The 23,183-nt window shown below is 56.5% G+C and overlaps 1 protein-coding gene across 22 annotated transcripts in view; it reads right to left on the bottom strand.

Moving 5' to 3' along the window:
• The window catches only part of NCOR2 (nuclear receptor corepressor 2), a 185,070-nt gene that overhangs the window by 120,691 nt on the left and 41,196 nt on the right, over positions 1 to 23,183 (bottom strand). For all 22 annotated transcript variants that reach the window (XM_081037413.1, XM_081037418.1, XM_081037431.1 and 19 more), the window contains 4 exons: positions 15,092 to 15,291; positions 9,720 to 9,847; positions 7,347 to 7,524; positions 960 to 1,139 (listed from right to left, as the gene is read on the bottom strand). In XM_081037413.1, coding sequence (XP_080893539.1) covers positions 960 to 1,139; positions 7,347 to 7,524; positions 9,720 to 9,847; positions 15,092 to 15,196 — 591 coding nt within the window. In that variant the 5' untranslated portion in view covers positions 15,197 to 15,291. The remainder of the gene's footprint in view (positions 1 to 959; positions 1,140 to 7,346; positions 7,525 to 9,719; positions 9,848 to 15,091; positions 15,292 to 23,183) is intronic.

Raw genomic sequence — 23,183 nt, 5'->3', positions numbered from 1 at the left:
ATTTTCGGTTCTGCTGACACTTGGTCTCTGTTGTGACCACACAAGTCTGCCCCTGTATCTGGAAAGCAGCCACAGACAATACATATACAAATGGATGTGGCTGTGTGCCAATAAAACTTTATTTACAAAAACAAGCATCGCGCTGGCTTTAGCTGGCTTTTCTGGGCCCCAGGACAGAGAAGACGGCTAGAGTAAGGGCTCCTATAAAACACGGGGAAGGGGGTCTGTCTGTGGCGGGGACATCTGAGCAGAGATCTGAAGATGCCAGTGAGGGACATATGAAACAACTGGGAAAAAGCAGACTATTGATTATTTTTATCAATATTAAAAATGAAATTATAAATTCTTATAAATATGTGTATTAACTTTTCCTTTGGTTTTGACAGTCACAATGAGGTTTTAGTTTTACCACATGACCCTGTTTCTGTGTTCATTTCACAGACAAGGAAACTGAGGCAGAGCCAGGTGGCCCAGCCCATTCAGATTCCAAAGCCCGGGCCAGTCAGACAACATTTCCCTCTGCCTTATAGAGAGGAAAGGGAGGCACAGAGAAGTACCAGCCCACCCCACGTGGCTGGGAAGCAACAGAAATGAGATCGGAGCCCAGACAGCCTGACCTCACCCACTGTCCTGACCACAGTACTGTACTGTGCTGTCCAGTACAGTAGCCATGTGGCTATTCAATTGCACACTTCATTTAATTCTAATTAAACTAAACTAAAAGTTTAGTTCCTTGGCTGCACGAGGCACATTTCAAGTGGTCAGCAGTCCCAGGGCTGCGGGCCAGTTCCATCACTGCGCAAAGTTCTACTGGACAGCACCGCACCACACAAAACAGCGCCCCTTGTCCCAATAAGCGTAAAGGACACAAAAACAAGCCGGCACATGCACAGTGCTCAGCGCACATCCCCCACCGCCGGGACCGGGGTTACCGGCTCAGAGCCACCCCATGCCCGCACCTGCTTCTTCTTCAGCTTGGAGATCTGCTGCTCCACCATGGTGATCTCACGGTCCACCCGGTCCATGCTCTGGATCAGCTCCTCCTTGGAGAGCCGCGGAGGCACCAGCTCCAGCTCAGGGTCGGCGTGCGGGGGACTGGGGGGAGACACTGGCTCCAGCTTGCCAGTCAGGCTGCGGTCCTGTGGTGGAGAGAAAACGGGCAATGGGTTCAGCACAGGGCACCCCCAGCTGATGCCCCCAACACACCCCGAGTTTCCAGCCCTGACTTCCGGGCCCAGCACATCGCACATCTGCCATGACAGTCCCACGTCCCAGTGACTTCCCCGCGCTTACGGGTCCCACCTCCCAGCCCGGGACACATTCTGCACAGGTCGGATCCTTCCTGTCCTACAAGTCGTGAAGAGTTCCCTCTTCCCTTTCCCAGAACACGCTCCTCTCTTCCCCCCTCATCCCATTTGTGTCCTCCCACCGGACCAAATTCCCCAAGAACAGGCACCAAGACCCTCAACCTCCGTCTCTGCAAGGACTGGCCCCAGCTGACCCTCCAGGAACACTTATTTGGTGCTCAGATGCCTGGTCCAAAATAGCAAGTTACAGAATATCACATATGGGCAAACCTGGTTCTGCAGAAAACACACACTTATATACAAACAGAGGCACCTACGAGGCAGGATACAGAGATGTAAGAGTTCTCAGCGGCGGTCAGAACGTTTTATTTACCGGTCGTATTTTTCTGTTTTTCCTTCACTGAGCCTCACTCTTTGTGAAATAGAGCTGCTTTCAAAAATGTGTGAAACAAACGAACTCTTCATTGGGTTTTTCAGCGACTCCTTCATTCCACCCATTACAGTTTACTAGCGCTCACCTGCACAGCCCTGGGTTCAAATCCCCACCCTCTACCACCTCCCAGCTCTGTGATCTCAAGCAGATCACACAACCACTCCCTGCCTCAGTTTCCTCATTTGCACAATGAGACAATTCCCACCTCCCAGCCTCTTGTGAGGCTTGAATAAGTTAACTGTGCAGAGCACTGCATAAGCACTGGCTGGGACTGTCCTACTCCCAAAACCCAGCTCCAGGCCTCGCGGCTCCGGGTGGAACCCAGCCCCCCCCCCCCCAGTACCATCCTCAAGGCCAAGCCGGCAGCTGCTGGCAGGGGAGGCCCCAGCAGGAGCTCTAGGCCGCTGCTTCCCCACCCCCATGGCAGCTGCGCCAGAGGACAGAAGACACATTATTCCCCAGGACAACTGCAGCCCCGGGGGTTGCCAACTGCCCCACCACCTCGGAACCGGCAGAGGCTGAGCCATGCTCAGGGTCTCTGTCACACACACACACACACACACACACACACACACGCAGACCCCTACAAGTCCCACAGGGCCCAAGGGTGTCACACTGGAATGACACTGGGTTTGCCTCCTGGCCTCAGCATTTCCATCTGAGACATGGGGAGAACTGGAGTCAGGACCCCCAGGCTCTCCACATACCCAGACGCTCGGGGAAAATGCAGAAAAAGCCTCAAGTCCCTCAAACGCCCCAATGTGACCCTCCCCACTGCTGAGGCCACTCTGCACAGAGAGCCCCAGGGATTAGACGGGGCACAACCCATAGCTCGGCCTGCCCCGGTCCTCAGCACAACAGGTCCCTGCTGCGCCCCTGCTAGAAGGCTGCTGCTCCATCCCCATCGCACAGGTGAGGAAACAGAACCTGAAGGCACAGGCCTGGCAATGCTCTACGCCAGCGGCCAGCACACTTCCCTGTAAAGGGCCAGGTAGAAAAAGACTTAGACTTTTAATCTCGGTCTCTGTCCATCTACTCACCCACCACTGTATTGGGAAAGTGGCCGTAGACAAGAGACAAATGAGTGGGCGGACCTTTATGACAATAAAACTTTATTTACAAAAACAGGCTGAGGGCCAAGTCTGGAGCATACCAAGTTTGCCAACCCCTGCTCTCAGCAATTCACAAGTCTTACTTAACTCATGTAATTGTCACAGAAACCCTGGGAAGTGGCAATATCATTTTCCCCATTTTCAGATGAGAAAACGAAGGGCCAGCGAGGTTCACTGATGAGCCCAAGGTCACCAGCCACAAAGCGATGCAGCCCTCGCTTCGAGAGTGCGGGAGTCAAGAGGCCAGGACAGGAGTGGAGGCCGGGACTCAGAACTTTCCAGAGGCAGGCAGAGCACGAACCCAGGCTGCAGGGGCTCCCACAGCAAAAATGCACCAAGCCACGTATTCATTCACCCCACAGAACCACAGGGCAGGGCAGAAAAGCAAGAGTGGATCCCTTCCAGGGTCCAGGACCCACCGAAATTAGGGACAAAACTGTGTGTGGAAGAAAATTCCCTAGCAAAATACTCAGGAGGAATGTGTATGTGTGTCAGCACGTGTGGGGCTGTATCTGCCCCCCACAAAAGGGCTGTGCTAGTGGACACCTGACCCCTTCTCACACCAAACCACAAGCAACTCGTGAGTTCTGGCACCTCCAGCCTTTGCATAAGCTGTGCCCTCTGCCTGGAGTGCCCCACTCCATCTGTGTCAGCTGAAATCCGACCACCCTCCCATGCCACCGCCTCCAGCCCCTCACTGAGATCAGGCCGTTCCCTCCATGCTTCCAGGACACTTGACTGGTCTCTCCTGGCAGCCGCATTCATCTCTCAGGGTTCTTGGAGACCAAAGGTAGATGGTAACATGGTTCCTGGAGCCCAGGAGCTTTATCAGCTGTAGGGAATGTCTCCCCTCCACGCCTGATCTTCTACCAGGACCGAGGAGGGAGATAAACAGAACGAAATCGAGGGCTGTGGATAGAAAGGCTTTGGGGGCCAGGACACCCCGAATCTGTGAGACCATTCCAGGAATAATTCTCAAAAGCAAATTTAGCAAAAAAAAGGCTTCCATCCCCCAAGCTGGCAGGGGCAACGCAAAAGCGTTATATGAAGCAATTGGCAACCACTAGGAAACTTTCCCTTCAATTCTTGACGCTAATGGTAAAAGCTACCTTCTTCAATGGGCTCCTCCTTCAGGTTCAGGCTTAGCTTTTATTCTCACCAAACACGCACAAGTGGGTCCATCAATGGCTGAATAAATAAATAAAATGTGGTGGCCACACACACTGGAATATGAGTCAGCCATAATAAAGGAATAAAGCGCTGACACATGTTACATAGATCAAACTTAAAAGCACGACGGTGACTGACAGAAGCCAGACACAAAAGGCCACGCACTGTAGGATTCTATTTATAGGAAATGTCCAGAATAGACAAATCCAGAGACAGGAAGTAGATTGGTGGGTGCCAGGGGTTGGGGGAGGGAGATGGGGAGGAACTGCTAATGGGTACAGGGTTTCCTTTTGGGGTGATAACAAGAATGCTTTGGAACTAGGAGAGGTGCGGGTTGCACAATATTATGAATGTACTGAACTGTTCTAAACTGTTTGCTTTAACATGGTTAAAATTCCTGTTGTGAACGCACACTAGGGAGGGCAAAAAGCACTGTCTCCGATGCTTAGTTTTCGAGGAATGGGACCAAGGGACCCGGCCACTGGGCCTCCAGATGGTTCTCCTGATGGCTGCTACCTTCATTTCAGCCCAAATCCACAGGAGGAAAACAACAAACCAATACCCCAAGCAGCAGCCAGGTAGCAGTTGGCACGGTTTTCCCCATCCGATGCCGTTGGTGTAAAAATGAGGGCCAACGTAGAAGGGAAAAACTCATTATGTAAAATTGAAGACACAGAGACAGACAAAGCCCTGGGGCTGGAGAGGCACCACCCTGCCCCCCACCCCAGCTCCAGTATGGGGCAGGGCCCCATCAGGCACTCAGTCTGCTCCCCCAGACGCGTGACGGCTTCCAGCTCAGGCTGGGCCCCACTCAAAGGCAAGGGGGGAAACGGCTTTGGGTTGGAAATGTGGCCTTGAATGTGAGAAGATGAAGGCCCACAGTTAACACACTGCCTTCTTGTTAACACACCAAGACCACGTGGAAGGTGGCCCAGCCAAGAGACGGACAGACGTGGGGATCCAATCACATGGTGTCACCTGGTACGAGCTGTGTCTGAAGTCAACCAACCCTTGGATTTCAGTTACCTGAGCCAGGACTCATACTTAAGTCAGTCTGGCATGGGTTTTCTGTTCCTTTCAGCCAAGAGAGCCCCAACACACAAAGGGACTTTCAGAAATGGTTATTTTTATGGTGATTCTCAAGTCCCCTAAAACAAAGTTGGATGAATTCCAAAGGAAGCCTCTGATGCCACAGGACTCCAGAGGCTCCAGGCAGGGAAGAATTATAAAATAGGCCATTTTTATATGAAAAAGGAACACAGCCAGGGGTAGGGTGGGGGGGCTATATAAAAAAAAAAAATCCCATCGAATTCCTCTCTCATGCATCCAGCTGAATTCCAAACAGCAGACGCAAAAAACATCTGACCACTTTCAGAGCGGTCTCTCCCCAGCTTCTTCCTCTGCCCAAAATGTGCTCAAACTTTCCAAACACTCCTAACAGCCTGTAGCAATTACAGTAGTGGGTCCAGCCAGGCCCAACACTGGGCCCGTCCCTCCCCCACCCCCAGGGTCCAGGATGAGAACAGAGACACAGACAAATGGAGAGTCAGACATTGACATACACACATACCCAAGCAGACGCAGGTACGCACGTGTGTGTGTTCACACGCGTGCACACACACACACAGCAAGAAACAAAGACAGAGGGACAAGCAGACACAGACAGAGAAACAGAACAGAGAGAGAAAGACAGACTAAGGCGGAGAGACAGACAGAGACACACGTGCACGCACGCATGCAGGCTGGCGGGGACAGATAAACAGACACAGAGACTGAGAAAGACCCACAGAGGGAGAGGGAGCCCCTGGGGAGCCATGAGCAGGAGAGGAACCAGCAGACAGACAGTCACGAGAGACGTGGGCCCTCACAAAAACCTGCAGGCCCAAGGGCTCCGAGCCCGTATTCTGGAGAGCCAGCTTGGGCGCCAGACAACTGCCAGTGCGTATTCTGGGCAGAACCAGACATGAGTGCAGGGGCATGGCCCACCCAGGGCTCCGGTCCTGAAGGAGGAAATGAAGCCTGGCTGGCGTGGCCCTGTGTCCCTTCACACGGACGCCACTCCCCTATCTGTCCAAGACCCGCTTCAGGGAAGAGCGTTCCACAAGGCAGCATCCCTCCCAGGAGGCGGAGCGGCCAAAGCTACAGAGGAGGAAACAGACATGGGTGCTGAGGGGGTGGACGGCAGGCCACTTGGGAGACCAGAGAGGAAGTTTATGGCGAGAGAGCCCAGTGGGCAGGGCTGGGCTACAGGCCCCCACTGCCTGGGCTTCGGTATTCGCTCCCCCATTTCCGTGGACACGCAGCTTCTGCTCCCTGAGCCTGGGACCCCGTCTGTGGAAGGGGATGGCAGGTTGGACTTCTTTGGGCTGAGAAGATACTATGGCATGACAGTGGCACCTGGCACACAGCCAGAACTCACTTAATGTTAACTTGTCACCACCATGGAAACACACTTTTCTTGCCAGCTCCCGAATAAAGGACCTACCTCCGCCTGAAATTTCACCATTCAATCCCACCCGACATCAGGCAGAGAAGAGGACCCAGCAGGCCTGAGTGGGCCACTTCCCTCCCCTAGTCTGGTCCCAGTCCCCACCCACCTCCAGCAGTGCTGCAGTAAGATGAGCAGTGACCTCGCCCAGCAGCTGGGACGCCGTTAATGAGCTCATGTGTGTCCCCGTGCGTGTGAAGAAGCCTAATGGAACTGCTCAGCACGCGCGGAAGGGACATCCATCACACAGCCGGCCAAGGACAAGCACGTCACCTGGCCACCGCCCGCGCCCTAGCGCAGGCAGAGACCATGAAATAACAAGCTTCCAGGCAGCTGGGTGACCCTGGGGGACAGAAGCATCTGGACCACTGGCTATGGCTCCTCAGTCGGTTTCCGCCATGAAAATGGAGGTCAAACGAGCTTTCAGCATCAAGTACCCTGAGCTCTACTGAAATGGCAGAGCCCCACCCCCGCAGCAGCAAACCGTAGGCGCTTAATCTATGCACATTCTCCAAACACCAGATCAGCTCTGACTTGCTGTTTTAAAGAAGAGTGAAACCAAAGGGCCCTCTAGGACACTGGGGGCATGGTGGCCCCCGCAGGCGGGACACACTCAGGTGATAGCTGTCCCTCTCCAGCCACGCAACGGCCCACAGAGGAAACCTCGCCCTCGACGCTCCTCTCACCACCCGTCCAGTTCTGCGTGCGCCATGCTCAGTGCACCTCCCAGCCTTGGTCCAAGCCGTACCGCACACCTCCCCTTTCCCTTGCACGCAGCTCAATCACAGCAGACGCCAAACCTTCAGAGGAGCTCCTGGCTGGGGGCCAGGCCTTACCTTGGACAGGTCGTCAGAGCCCCCGGGCTGGCCCGTGGCCAGCAGGGGTGAGGGCCGCAGTAGGGGGTCAGGCAGCAGCTCCAGGCGAGGGCGCTTGCTCTCAATGAACTCCATCTCCGACTTGCCCAGCTCAGGCAGGTACGAGTGGGACTCAGGTCGCAGGTGAAGCTCCTGAGACCTGCAAGAGACAAGGGCATATGGCATCACCCCCACTGCCCTCCCCGCTGCACACCTACTGTGCACTGTGCCCTCTTCGATCTTGTGGGAGAAGTGTCCACCTGTTCAAGGGCACAGACTCAGATAGACTTGTCTTCCCTCAAGTCAACATTCACTCACCGTGCTTACGGGAACAAAATGCACCCATTCCACACACCCTCACTGCCGTGTGTGCGAGAACCAGCTGCAGCAGCCCCACCCGGAGCCAGTGAGAAATGCAGGATCTTGAGTCCCACCCCAGACCTACTGAGTCAGACTCTGCACTTACACAAGATCCCCAGGTGATTCGTGGGTACAGTCAAGTCCAAAAAGCACTATGGGTCTAACTCACAGACGGTGCCACATGCACGTCACCCACCCAGGGCAGACATCACCAGCCGATCACAGCACTCTTGCTGCTAAACCTGGTTTTGTCCCCTCCTCAACTCAGCCCAGCTGCCTGGTGCAGAGATGGGAGCTGTCCAGCCTCGTCCCTTCTGTCTGGCTCTCCTTAATCCTCCTCCCCAATTTTCAGGGGAGGAAAGTGCCCCAGAGAAGACAGGGCCTTTCCTGAGCACACACAGCAGAGCCAGGATACTCGGCCTGCACCTCCAGCTACTTGCTCCTTCTCAGACGGCCCAAACATTGCCCCTTCTGAAATGTTTTTCAAGTTGATGCCTTTCCCAGTAAACTTGGAATCGAATTCAAACGCATTCCCCTCATGCTCAGGCCCTGCCGTGTCTGGCCCTCGCTTACCAGGCCCACTGTATTCCTGCCTCAGAGCCGTTACAATTGCGAGGCGTCGGCCAAGAACACACACACCTGCTCCTTCCACGCTACCTCTCCTCATAGAAGTCTCAGCGCACGTGGCACCTCCTCCCAACAGAAGTCTCCCTGCCCACCAGCCACACCCCATCTCACCTCCGAAACGTCCACCCACTCAAGGACACCTGCTCCTGAAAGATTGCGGCCATGGCCCTTAGCAGTGGCCTCCGAGCGTGGCCCTGGGACACCTCCAGGGGTATGTGGCACCACAAAGGCTCAGGCTAGGTCTCTGGAGTTTCTAGTCCCAGTGAGTAAACACAGGCCATCCGTGTAACTCGCAGCCTCAGCAGAGTGACAGGAGAAGCCAACGGGACGGGCCTCGGGCTAGCCCAGCCTCAGTGGTCCCCCAGCCCCAACAATCGCTGCGCATAGCCTGAAGGATCTCAGAGTAGACGTTACATCCAGTCCATCCGAAGCTCAAAAGCGACCCGTGGCGCCTGTGAAACTCAGCTCCTGCCCTGCCCCCAATCACCTGCTCACTCCAGCCAGCAGCCTCCTTGCCTTTCTGAAATACTCCAAGCACCTTCTCACCTCCAAGCCTTTGCTGGTGCTGCCCCTGCCACCTGCAGGCCTTCACCCAGCAATCTGAATGGCTGGCTACTTAGCAACCAAGAGTCCCTCCTCCAAGAGGCCTTTCCTGGCCACCCCAGCCAAGCAGCAGCCCTTCCTGCCCAGTAGGTAACAGGTCACCTGCCACGTCTGGAGTGATTGTGTGTGTGTTTGTGGCAAGGAGGCTCCCTGTGGGCAGAGCCACCTGTCGAGATTCCCACCGTGTGCCCACAGCCTAGAAAGGGCCAGCACATGTCAGATGCGCAGGACTGAGAGATGTGTGCTGTTACTATCTCAGGCCACGTGGGCCCTGCTCTGGTGTTGGCCCTCCCCTCGCTGAGGTCCCCACATGGCCACATTGGCTTGTTCCCTCCTACCTGGATTTAAGCAAAGTTGGCCCAGCAGCGGGCAGACACAAGAGGGCCTTGTATGCCAGCCGAGGGACAGAAAAGGACTCGAAAAGGGGGAGGACACAGGGAGGGAAGGAAGGGGGCTCTGGCTCTCTGTGTGTACGTTCCTCCCAACAAGCGACCCACCCCCTTTCCCCCACATTTTGATGGTCACCCCCTCCTACATGGGCCACACACCCACAGAAGACCTACAGCAGGGAGTTTGAGGGTCACATAGCGATTTCCTGCCCAGCCCCATCCTGGCCCCAGTACAAGGGCAAACACATAGCCTGGCACCCCCTCATTTAACACCGACCCAGCAAGCTCCTGCTTCTCATGCGCCTCCATTTTCCCATCTGAGAAACAGCTCCGCAGCTCTGAGCAAGGAGGGGTGGGGGTGTAAGCCTCCCCTCACCTTTCATTCCCGGGCTGAAATTCAGACAGCAGGGAGGGCCTCCTCCTCTGGGGCTGGATGATGGAGCCAGGTGACAGGTGTGAGGTGTAGTCACGGGGGTGGTGCTGGTACTCAAGCAGCCCGACGTCCTACAGAGAGAGCAGAATGAGTGCCGATGCCAGGGCGCACGGCCCACTTTACACGGGAAAGCAGAGCCGAGAGCCCCCTGGTGCAGGGCTCGCTCCTGCACCCGGAGGCCCAGCCCTTGTCCTCCCTGGCCCCCGAGGCCAGAAGCCAACGGCCAATGCGCAGTGGCACCCACAGCTCAGTGGGAGGGCGCTCCGGGCCGGCAGTGCGCTCAGTCCTTCCCACACAGCGTCGCCGAGCCCTGCCGCTCTGCGATTCCGCCTGCTTTGCAGATGAGAACACCGAGCCCGCGTGTCGGCAGGGACGACGGGAATGGAAGGGCGGCCTGATGTCTGCCAAGGGCACTAAGTGAACACGGATCCACAGGAGACGTGCGTCACATACCAGGGGAGGGTCTGCGAGGCTCAAAGACCAGGCCCCGAAACAAAGGAAAACCCCGCACACGTGTGTCACATACGTAAGCACAGATCAAAGTCAGAAGAATAAACTGCCGGCAAAACCCTCCTACTTTTTTAGTCAAATGCCATCCACTCTCCATTGTCATCCAGGGAAAAACTAAACATTAACAAATTAGGTGTGCCCCAGTTGTCAATACACCCTGATTTGAGAAGCATTAAAATGTTAAAAAAAAGAAAAAAAAATAGAAACAAGTCTTTCAAACGAGAAAATGGGACAGGCTTTATCCATGTACCAATTCAAATTGATTAGTTCTGTCTGCCTAGAACAGTCAGTTACACTGAGTGAGTGAGTGTGTGTGTGTGTGTGTGTGTGTGTGTGTGTGAATCAATTAGTGATGTCTGACACAGGTAAGGATTAGGAGAGAGTCAGATTGCAGGTGATTTATTTTCTTCTTGGCACCTTTCTTTAAATTCTCCCAATTTTCCATAAAAAATCTAGTCATTCTTTTGCTGTCGGGCTTATTCTTTTTTAAACAGTTATTTCTGCAAAGAGAATCAGATGATACCAGGTAACTGTGCGGGGAAAGTATGTGTTTCAGACCCTCCAAAACAAACATGTAAGATGCAAGGCCAGGCTGGAGAGGATGAGTAACTGGAATCAAGAGAGACCCTGTCAACCTCAGGCTGGAAACACTGAGGGAAAGGCCTTCCCAGGCAGCCCATGCGGAAACAGAGCTGCAAGGCCGAGGCTGGCGGTTTCTGTCCATCACTCAAACCCTCTGAGTGTCAGTTTCCTCATCTTTGAAACAGGTGACTGACCCGGATGGAAGGAGGCCCCTGTGCCACCTACCTCTAATCCCACTTAACTCTCCAAGAGATTTACCCCAAGGCTGACGGCAGCTTCCGGAAGGCAGAGAAGGGCTCATCCTCCCCACCCTTGTGCTCCATGAGTCTAGCACAAAGCACCAGGGGCTTGCAGACGGGGAGGTGGGGGAGAAGGAAGAAGAAAGGGCTTGGGGGAGGGAGTGGAGGCCTCTGGGACGGCTCTGGCGAGGCTGCCAGGCAAAGATCTTCTGTGCGCACGCACAGAGGTGTGAAAAGAAATCAGCAGGTCTTGCAGTCTGCCAGGAGGAAATTTTTCCCACCGGCTCTTTAGCACAAAAGCAAAGTGGCAGAGAGGCAGACAGCCCAATCCCTCGGGAGAGGGACTCGGCAAGACAGCACTTACAACTGCCAACCGAGGCGGCAAGAGGCACGAGGCGCAGGGGCCCCCACAGAGTGAACTCTATGGCCTCAGTTTCCCAATTCAGGAGCCAAGTGGTATGAGCTCGTCAGCAAAGTCCGTCTAAGAAGCACGTGAGGGGCCACTCCTGCAGTGTCCACACCACCAATCTGCACCCCAGGGCCTCCTGGCCTCAGCCTAGACAGCCCCCAGCCCCCGCATCTGTGAACTGGGTCACACGCAGTAGGACCATGTATCAGTTAGTGACAAACTGGAAATTAAACAGACTGGTCCTTCCCACAGAGTTTGATAAGCACTGGTCTAGGGCAGGAGTCAGCACCCAAGGCCAAAGCCAGGCTCAGCCTGTTTCGTCACATGTCACTGGCTCAGGGCCATGGCCATGGCCATAGATTTACGTCTTGGCTGAGCTGCTTTCACGAGACAACGGAAGCAGCGCCGCACAGTTGTGACAGAGACAGCATGGTCCGGAAAGCGTGAAATATTTACAGAAGTCAGCCACCCTCCTCCAGAGGAAGAGCCCACAGTGTGTTCTAGGAAGAAATAAAAAGGATACAAACGGCGACGCTGTCGTCATAGCAATAGTGTCCTCATCAGAGTTGTCACTCCTCTACACCAGCGCATGCTAACTCTGCCCAGGCACTGGGCAAAGGCCTCTGCACATGTCAACTAATTTGATCCTCACCATCTTTTAACTACCCTTGGTCAACTGAGGGGCAACTGAGGCACGGGGTGGTAAGGCCACTTGTCCAAAGTTTCACAGCTAGGATGTCACTGAGGCAGGATGTGAATGCAAGCAGTCTGACTCCAGAGCCTGTGCTTCAAACTGCTCTTCTACAATGAGGCACAGAGAGGTTAATTAATTTGGCCACGGCCACACAGCAAGGGGTAGCTCTGGGATTCCGATCCTGTCTTCTGACTTTAACACATTCATTCAACACAAGGACTGTGGGAGCTCAGGAGAGCTGAGGGGGTTCCGGAGGATTTGGGGGAGAAGGCAGACTTGAGCTGGGCCGTAAAAAGCCCCAAAGGAAGCAAGGAGGGAGGGTGTGTCGGGACCCTCAATCCTGGGAGACCCTCTGTGCCAAACAAAGACCCTCAGGGAAAAATGTGAGGTCCTGATGCTGTGGGGGAGGGAACAGGGCATAGAGAGATCCTGCAGGGTAGGCAGGTGGAATTCCACAAGCCACGCACACACCGACATCCACAGAGGCTTGGAGTGTGCCTGAAGCTGGGTCAACAGAACTGGGCCTCCACAGCCTGGGGTGCAGGCGTCTGTCTGCAAGCACACCTAGAACCAAGCTTCCATTTGCACTGGGCATAGCACACCTGCGGCCTGCAGGATAGTCAGTTCCCACCACCCCTCAGAGTCCAGAGTCCTGCAGTCCCAAAGGGCACAGGCCTCCTTGAGTTTCCTGCTACTCTGCCAGGGGGAAAGAGACGATTGCCATGTATATTCACCACCCCAATCACCTCGAGGGCTCAGATCCATGACATCCATATTACAGACGGGAAAACTGAGGCTGCCCCACAGGGTTAAGTGAGTAGCCGATGTTCACTCAGCAAGTTGGGAGGAATGGATTCAAAGCCATACCTGGAGGTTCTTCAGGCTGCAGAGGGGACTGGTCATCAAAGCCACCCTGTGCCCAGAGCACCTGGGGGAGGTCTCGGGGCCAGGAGGTGCCACCCCCGGACTCAAGCCTGTCGGGAGCGGGTGAGCTGAGTCCCAGGAAGGTCACAGATCCCTATGTCCAGGCCCTACCCCTACATCCCAGCACACCTGCCTCAGCTATAATACTATACCAGGAGCTGGGACACGTGGTTCCCACCTCGCCCTTAGATGGGGCATTCGTCTTTCTGTGTTTCGTTTCCTTTCTTCTCCACCCTGTCTTCCAAAGTCTCAAAAAATAGGGGCAACTCCCAAACCGTGCCCTGACTTTAGGAGTGGCTGGTGCAAAGGGGTCGCTCCCTTCCCACCAGCCAAGGGAAAGTAGCTCCAGCCCCAGACACACGCCCAGAAGAGCAAGACCCCTCCAGGATTCTGGCTTCTGTCTTTTAGTTAACAAGCAGGGTGCCCGCTGGGCCGCCCCAGCACAAGGCAGGGTGGTCAGGGAGTAGGGACACACTGCTGCCACCACACAGGATAAAGACACCCTACCCAATGGCTGCCCAGGGCCCCCGCTCACCCCTGGCCTTGGCCTCATGCTGGAAGGGGTGGTGACCACTGGGTCCTGTCCAGACACATCCTGCGTCACTGACTCTCCAGCGGGGGAAGAAGAGTAGGTGTCTGGGGTCAGCTGGTGACCCCAAATGACTGAGAGGGCCCAGCCAGGACAAAGGGCAGGAGGGACTCAGAAAGGCAGGGGCTGGGCCCCTGAGGCTGGGTCCGTGGGGAAGCGGTGGGGGAGGGGTGCAAACCCAGCAGGAGGGAATGAGAAGTAAGAGAAGCAGAGGCATGGGCCAGGGGCCCCAGGGGAGGCGGCCTCTCCAGGCAGCTAACAGTGACAGGAACATAAATAAGAGCAAATGGGCACCTGGGCTGCGCGTGTCAGGCACTGCCCTGAGGACAGTACACAGGTCACGTCTGGTCCTGATGGGTCAGGACATGGGTGCTCTCATTACCCCCACCGTGTGCATGGAAGACTGAGGCTCAGAGAGGTTACCTGTCCTGTTTCCTCACCTGGAAAATATTTCCCATCTACATAATGGAGAGTGTCAGGGTCTCCCTCTGGGGTGAATAGGAGAAAGGAGCCAGTGTACTGTACACATACAGGACTGAGCAAAACGTCTGCCCTATAGGACGCGCTCGGTACACGAGAGCCCTTCATTTTGTTAGTGTTGGTGGCACCCATGATAATGACAATGGCAACACATAGGGTTTCCGGGTGGGAATTCCCACCCGTTCTCGGGAAAGAATTTTTTTTTTTTTTGCTTTCCCATTCCCGAATCCCGAGTAAAGTTGGTTGGGAAATCGGGGAAATCGGCTCCTTGAACCCAGGTGGTTGGTAGTATCGGCCGTCACTTTGTGGAAACAATTCATCGTGGAGAACAGAAAACAGTTTATATCTTGGGTTTGGGGAAGGGGAAAGCAAAAAAATTCCTGGGAAAGGGTGGGAATTCCCGCTTGGAACCGAGAACCACCACCCTGGACCCCAAGTTCAGGGATTCAGAGACATGACACGTACTGGGCCTCGTCATCTCAGGGCCACAAGCATAACGATAGTGAAGAAACTCAGGGGTCAAGGATCAGAGAGAGGAGGGACTGCGAGCAGCAGCCCCCAGGAAGGCATCCCAACCTTACAGCATGGTGAGGAAAGTGTGTACAGCAGGCGCTTCAGTTTGCATGCAAATGTCACTGCTGACTTTGAGACGTACCAGCTCAGCCTGGCCCTGGTCTCTACCTTCCCATCTTTAAAGTGGGAGCTAACAGGTTTCACCAGATGCACAGAGCCTGGCAGGCCGCGATGCCGGTGGTCTCTGCTGAGGCCCCACCTCCCTTCAGGGACACAGTGGGCCACACCAGGAGCCCTGACTCTGAGGAGAAAAAGGAACAGGGCCGGGACTCGGTGACAGGAGAAAGCCCCAAAGGTGGCCCCGGGCGCCCTTACCGTGTGGGGTCGGGCGATCTGCACGGGATAGGAGATGCCGTGGGGCGGGTAGCGGGGCTCGGTGGCCCTCCACGTCTGCGCCACAGGCTGTGTGGACCCCGACATGGCGGTGCTTGTCCAGGTCAGCTCCCTCTCAATGTCCACTGAGGACTATAAGCCAGTCCTCGTCATTTGCTTGCGGGCCGCCCTGTCACAGGGACCTGGGAGAAAACCAGAAAAGAAGATCAGACACGGGGCAGCAACTCCTCGTGGGACCCCGTTGGGGGCCCCAAACCCTTCCTTCGGTGCCCGTGAGGAAGAGCAGGACACAGGTCCTCCTGACCCTCCTCCCTACCCACGGACAGCACAGGAGACGTGACACGGCATTGCAGGAACTGAGGCCCAGGCTAGGCCAGCAGCTGCCCCACAAGCTGCACCAGGAAGAGGGGTGTCCTCCCCCACTGCCCAGGGCCTCACTCAGCAGACACAGGGACCCCCACCAGGACGGCATTGCCCCCACCACCCCGTGATGGCTCCCAAGCCCCGTGCCCCCGGCCCCACTCCAAGTTTTCCGAGAGCACCCGGGAGGTTGCGGAAGGCAGCTGAGGACCTGTCGCGAGAGGCTGGGGGAGGTACACGACTGCCCGGGGGTGGTGGGCAGTCAGCCTGGGCAGCATACGGGTCACGGAGTGGCCCCAGGTAAGGCCGGGGCCTCCGGGGAGCCTCTGCAGGAGGGCGACGCCATGACGTGGGAGCCGTGCATTAGGACACCAAGGCCACACCAGGCAAACAGCCGGGGACGCGGATGAGAGCCACCTGCGCCCCCAAAGGCTCCTGGCGGCAACAGAGAAACCGTCCGTGTCCACACTGGAAAAGAATCTCAATAAACATCCACTGGCTTCACAGATGGGAAACTGAGACCCAGAAAGAAAGAACTCAAGGGAGCAAGGGGGCCCCACACTCCGCAGGACGCGTTCTCGGCGGCACTGCTCCCTTGTCCCCTGCCCCAGGTGACAGGGGCGGCTCTGCCCACGCTGGACTGAGAGCCCGCTGCGCTCGGCCACTCAGAAAAGCTGTGTCCCCGGGCCCCCACCACGCGCGAACCTCCCCTCCAGCCTCCGCGCCAGAGCCGAGGAAAACCCAAGATGGTGCGGGGGCCACCTGGACGGTCCTACGCGATCCCCCGCGATCGGGCAAGTGGAGAGCACCGCGGCTCCCTGCAAAGAGGGCCCTCGTCACTCCGTCCTGCCCCCAGCGGGTGGCCGGCCGAGCCCTCCACTGGTGATCTGCTGACTGGAGGCCTCACGTGGGCAGGTTCGGCAGGGAAGACGGAGGTCACGGGGGTCGGAGCAGGGATGAGCCCCATCGGGGGCCCAGGCTGCACCCCACTCCCCACCCTCACCTTCTACTACAGACTTGACTTTCCTCCTCGGGCTCCAGGAGTAGTCACGTGATCGAGGCCCCGCCAATCCGATTTCTGCTTCCCCTGGGCCAGTGATTGGTTCAGGGATGGGCACGTGACCCAATCTGAGCCAATGAGAGTCGGTCGTGAGCCTTTAGCGGGAGGAACCAGGAACAGGCGCTCTCTGCTGGGACTCTCAAGCTGGGAGGATGACAGCCTGGGGCACTCGGGGGCCACCACGTGCCGGGAGCGTGTCCCAGAGTGATGCCAACCGGCAGGAGGTGGGGCTGCGGGGGGAGAGGGGACATTCGGGCCTGAGGACAGCTGTGCCTGAAGGCCCGCCGAAGCCTGCTTCTTTATTTAGAGAAGCCACGGTGCTCCGGGTCTCTTGCCTTCACCAGTCCAACCTGGGTTGCTGTCACTTGCCACCAAAAGTTCTGCCTCGCCCAGGGAAGGAAGGAGTCACAGAGGCGGCAGCCCTTCAACGGGGTGCCGTCGAGCCTTCCAATGGTGAACAGCCAGAGAGGTCCAGGGAGAAGCCTGACGCCCCTGCGTCGCGCCGGGAAGAGCCCACGTGGACTCGCCCCAGCCGCCGAGGCAGGGTGTCCTGTAACGCGGAACACGTCTTGTTGGCTGGGTCGCAACCCACAGGAGCTACTGAGCTGAAGTGCCATCCCTACAAGGGTCAGTGCGGTCCTGGCGGTGCTCGGGCGTGGGCGGGAGGAAGGGCTGCCCCTGCCAGCTCCACCAGAACAACGTGGCGTCTGTCCTGCAGCCCAGACACACGAGGCTGGCCTTGGGAGGGGGCAGGTGTGGCCACCAATTCCCCCTTTCCTGCTGGTCTCAAAACCTGCGGGCCCCGCTCGTCCGAAGCAGCAAAGCCCATTCTATTCCTCCCTCTCTGGGTTTTAAACAGGTGCCCGCTCTGCCCTCTCCAAGGACACAAGGCCAGAGCTTAGGCAGGACTGCTGCGCGCTGCTTCACGCCACGTGTCCCTCCTCCAAGAGCACCGCAGGCCACTTCCAAATTGGTATTTGATTTCGTGGTGCATAAGACGGTGACAAGTCGTTTCTAACCTCCTTTGCCTAACGAGATGCTCACTGGGGATGGCAGGCCCCTGCCAGGTGCTCAAGGTGGCACTGCACCACGGGCTCTAGAAGCCAGGAAGGTGACACCTTTACAGAGCAGCCCTGGAGAATCCTCAGCCACATCCCTGCCCTCCTACCCCCTCAGGACTTACAGGGTGTCCACTGCCGAGCTTGGGGGTGCTGAAGCCTCCCCGCTCATCCATCGAGGGTTCACCCGCCCACCTCCCTGGCCCAGGGTCGTCCCATGCAGGCTGTCCCCAAAGCTGGGGAACTGTGTGGACCTCAAGCCTCCCTCATTCACCACGAGTTTATTCAATACACCCAATTTCCACCCCTCCCAACCTCAGCCACATTTGTTGCCAACTCAAAAAAAAACTAGGAAAAGAGTCTGGCAGTTCCTCAAAATGTTAAACATGGGAGTTACTACGTGACCCAGCAATTCCACTCCTAGGCACACTCCCAAAAGAACTGAAAGCAGGGACTCACACAAATAAATGTCCATGCTTGTTCACAGCAGCACGAGTCACACAACAGGCGAAGGTACAAAGAACCCAAGTGTCTTGATGATGGGTAAACACAATGTCCTAGAGCCACCCAGAGGGGTACTATTCTGCCATTAAAAGAAACAGAGTATGGACACACGCTACAAATGGATGAACTTGAAAACATTAGACTAATTGACAGAAGCCAGACACAAAAGACCACATAACATATGATTCCATGTATATAAAATAGGCAAATCCAGAGAGAGAGAAAGCAGGCGGGTGGTTGGGGGCAGAGGGTGGAGATGGAACCACAGTAAGGATGCCTTTTGTTCCAAGGCCTCGGGGAGCCACCGCAGGCGACTGAGGAGCGGGTAAAGGGTCACAGTGTTTGACACACAGTCTGTGGACAGCAAGAGTGGAACCAACCGGGAGACCTAGCGGGCCTCCCAGCGAGAGAGAACGCTGGTGGGACTGGGGCAGCACTGACAGATGGAGAAGCGGCAAATGGCGGGAAGGCCTTGGAAACAGCTCACCATGTGGTGACAGAGGCCGAGCGGCCCGGGGGATGGGAGCCCTTCGTTTCCCTCCTTGGGCAAGGTGCCCCAGGGCTCTGAGCCTCAGTGTCCTCAGCTGCCAATGGACACAAGGGTTTCCGCTGCAAGGATGCAGGCTTGTGAAGCGTGTCAGGTAAACAGCAGGTGCTCAATAAGGCAAACTCAGCAAGGCCGGGGCTCCAAGGAGAAAGGACAGTGCTTGGCCAGGTGGCGTGGGACACTTCTAAGCCCGATTCCCAACCAGGCCTTGCACAGCCAAGCTACAAACCATGGCACCAGGGAGCATGCCCTGCCACCCCAGGAGCCAGCCGGAGGAGGGTTCCCCACACAGTCCATAGCAGGCCTCCCCAAGAATGGCCGGCAGGGACTCCAGTGTGGCCCTCTGCTACACCTGCCCCAGGGGCGGCACACAGCAAGGACCATTCAGCTGCCACGGGAGACCCCACAGGTTACAGGTCCGATGTGGCAGCACCCCACAGTCCCTTGTCACTGCCCTGGCTCTGACTTCACATCCACCCTGCTCTCTGCTGCATCCCCGGAGCCAATCACAGCGCCTGGTACACAGCAGGTGCTCAATGAATGACCCTGTCCAGCATGGGAGGTAAGAGCCCCCCACAGGCATCCACCCTACTCTGCTGGGCAGAGGCCTCTTTCCTTAGGGTGGGGGAGAGGGGTCCTGACAGGTTCTGTGGGCCCTGCTGTCCCCACATTCCTCTCCAGCCAGATAGGCAGGCCTCGCCACCCTGAGACACATCCCCTAGATTGTCCGTGTCCTGCGCAGTCTGATTCAGATCGGGGGAGGGTGGAATTACAGCCGCCTGGGGCTGAGATGTCTCTGAGGGGGGTGGGGCACGCTTGGTAAGGTGACAGAACTGCTGAAATGTGCCTGGGAGCCTTCAGACCTGAGCCCGCGCTGCGGGAGAAGATGAAAGGTGAGCTGTCTGCGCCACACGTGCCTGTAATTTTCCTGGAACTAATGGGCACTGACATTGGAACTTGTGGCAGATGGGGGAGCCTTAGAATTAAAAATCAGCTGCCAGGCAGGAGAGAAGCCCCCGGCACACACCCATGCACACATGCATGCTCCTCGGACCCCCCTGGGTGCTCGGAGGAGCTATAGGTCCCGTGGAGGGGGCACACCTGTTGCACCCCCACCCCGAACCAGCCTGTCCCAGGCCAGAGACACACGGATGCACTGGGAGCCCATGGGCAGGGACCCATCAGTCCTCCTCAGCGCTGTCTCTTCCGCATCTAGGACCAGGTCTGACATTCAGTAGCTGCTCCATGTTTGTCTGAATTGACAGCTGAATCCCCGAGAGGCACGGTGCCTGGCACACAGTAGGTGTACTAGTTAGGGGCTGTCCTATACAGTGTCAAACTGGGTGGCGGAGAACAACAGGAATCTATTCTCTCACAGTGCTAGAGACCAGAAATCTAAACTCCAGGTGTCGCAGGGCCGGGCTCCCTCCAAGGCCCCCGGGGGGGCTCAGGCCTTGGTCCACTCCCGCTCCTGGCGGCCCCAGCCGGTCCTCCGCCTCCATCTCCCTCTGAGTCTCTACCTTCATTATGGTGGCCCCTCATCTCACAAGGACACCAGTCATTGGATCAGGGCCCATACTACTCCCGTGTGACCTCACCTTAACTAACGACACCTGCAGTGACCTCCTCACGTTTACACGGTCCAGGTGGACGTGAATTTTGGAGGGGACACCATCTAACCCAACAAATATTTGCTTTGTTCACTGCGACATCCCAGAACCTGGCACAGTGCCTCCGTCACCACACTGAGAGCTCAACTCAGGTGCTGCCCTCGGGCCTGCCACCTGCCCGCCCCCAAGCTGGGACCATTCCAAATGTGGCCTCCACCCTGTTCTGGTCAATCAGGAAATTACCTGAGCACCTACCACGTGCAGGTACTGGGGCTCCAGCAGTGAGCCAGACAGACATAAAGGCCTGCCAATCAGCCAACATCCAGTGACAGGCCTGTCCCAACAGGGAAAGCCCCCAGCCGGGTGGCTGGACGGATGGATAGACGGATATATGGATGGATATACGGATGGATAGATGAGTGGATGGATGGATGGACAGACAGATAGACTGACTGATGGATATCCGTTTAACTGTTCCATTTGCCGGGGGTTTTCTGGTCTCACTTTTTAAAGCAACCCCCAGCGCCAAACATGCCTTTATTCCATTAATATTCCCACGTCGGGTTCCCTGCCAGCCCCCACAGGGGATGCACTCACCCCAGGGGAACGCCCAAGTCCACACAACTGCTTCGTAAGCCCCAGCCCGCTGGGCACAGAGGACCCGGGAGAAACCACCTCTGTCCGAACTCCAGAATCCAACCAGGAAGAGACCAGTGGAAACATTCATCGGGAAAAGAGCTACGGAAAGCTCCATGCCCAGAGGAAAGTTCCCGAAATAAGAGCTGTGGCCATCACTACCCTGCACTGCTCAGAATCCCGGGCAGGGAGGCGGGCAAGCTAACCGTACGATGATAATACCATTAGTAACGGCGGTAGCTTCTATTATTGTCCTCACTTGGCAGATGAGCAAACTGAGACTGGGTGAAGTGAACTGACCCAACAATAGAGCGAGTCCCTAATGAGAAGGTCGCACCGGATGGGGAGACCCACACCGGAAGACAGCGCTTCCCAGGAGGTCACTGGGCCTCGCAGGGTCTGAACAGAGGGAGGAGGGGGGTTGCCCCTCCCAGCCCTGGAACCGTGACTGCACACATCTCACTCAACACCCTCCTGTTGCAGATGGGGAAACTGAGGCCAGAAGAGTGGCAGGCATGTGCCCTCTCCATCCTCCTCCGCTGGGTCCCTCAGCCACGGGGTCCTGGCATCTGGGGAGGTGGGTACAGTGGCCCTTTAGGGGAACACACAGCCAGGGACCATGGGAAGAAGGGCTCCGGGTTTATGGGGATGACCAGGCCCCAGGACACACGGCTGCTTCAGCCTTGCTGGAACGCCATGCCTACACCAACCCTCAGGGAAAAACAGGCTGGGGCAAAACACACCGGGCACTGGCCCCATCTCTCCCTTCCCCTTTTTAGGGGAAGGACGTGAGCAGCCCCAATTGTGCCTCACACCCTTCCAGGATCCTCGTATCGGCTCGCCAATAGCAGACTGGATCTCAACCACAGGCACCAACACGGGGAAACTCCAATTTCCCTCAGCAAAAAGGATCGTCTGCATTCAACAGATCAGGAAACCGAGGCACAGAGAGGTGAACTCACAGGCGCAAGATCACACAGCCAGAAAGCAGCCAGGCCTGATTCTGACCCCCAAACTCCCAAGTCCAGGCCCCGCTCACCCCACAGCCGCTCCGAGGGAGCAGAAGCAGGGCTGGTTGAAGCTGCCGAGGAGGCCCGTTTGTTTCCTGTTTAATTGGTACATTTGTGTCCACTGGACTCCAGCCAGTGCAGCCCAGCCCTGCTCCCCCTGCCACAGGGATCTTCTCAAAATCACTTCCTCCTTGACTCTTCTCCCCATTTAATTTTAAAAGGAACAGAGAAAGAGAGAGTGAGAGAGAAAGAGAGAAACCACAGCCATGACAAACCCTCCCCACACACCAGGTCACAGGGTCCCATGCAGAAACCCTCGCCGAGCGGTGCCCTCTGCCTTGGGCATCCAGCAAACACTACGTGACTTTCCCCGGCTCCTCCTCATTGTGCTCCATGGGCACCCGGGAGGGACATGTTCTCCATCAGGCCCGGCTCCTCCATCTGGTCTTCCCCACGGCAATTGTCTCTGCACAGGGAAGGAGGGACCCAGAGAAGAGGCTGGTGTCTGGGCAATGTGGGGTGGGACGCTGGCCCCCCTCTGTGAACTGGGCACACCACTTAACCCTGGGGCTGGGAACGAGCGGGTCACAGGGACGAGAGTGGCGAGCTGTGTCGGGCTCAGCCTGTGCTGCTCACAGTAACTGCTCATCCACGCACGGGCGGCCATGACTGGGTTTCTAAAGGATGAGGGGCTGCGGCCTTGGGTCCATTCACTTCGCTGCCTGATGGGAAAGAACCAACACCAAGGAGAAAACGGGCCACAGGTCACGGGTCTGACATTCTTCCGAGTGAAACAAGCCAGACACAAAAGTACAAATACTATGCGGTTATGCGATTTCACTCACATGAGACAACCAGAGGAGTCAGAGCCATAGAGACAGAAAGTGGAGTGGAGGTGACCAGGGGCGGGAGGACGGGGGGCACAGATAGTGCTTAATGGGAACTGGGTTGCAGTTTTGCAAGATCAAAAAGTTTGGGAGCTGATGGCGGTGATGGTTGCACAACAGTGTGAATCGATGTATTTAACTGACTGCACACTTCACAGTGGGTGAGATGGTAAATCTTTTGGCAAGCACACTTTGTCACAATTTAAAGAACAATAACAAAATTAAATAAGTCACACACCTCCTCCAGGAAGGCCTCCCTAATTGCTAGCCAACAGCACCTAGCCAGCTTGGGTTGCCCTGTGGTGGTTCCCTTGTGCCAGGGCTGCCCCATGACAGCCAGGGCTGGCAAGGGCGCTGCCAGGGGTCCCAGCACTCAGTGGCACCTCACAGCCAAGCAGGGAG

This window comes from Rhinolophus hipposideros, assembly GCF_964194185.1.
Source record: "Rhinolophus hipposideros genome assembly, chromosome: 24".
NCBI classification, from domain to species: domain Eukaryota; kingdom Metazoa; phylum Chordata; class Mammalia; order Chiroptera; family Rhinolophidae; genus Rhinolophus; species Rhinolophus hipposideros.
Note: the sequence above shows the minus strand (reverse complement) of the source record. Positions and strands in the feature narration are given on the sequence as shown.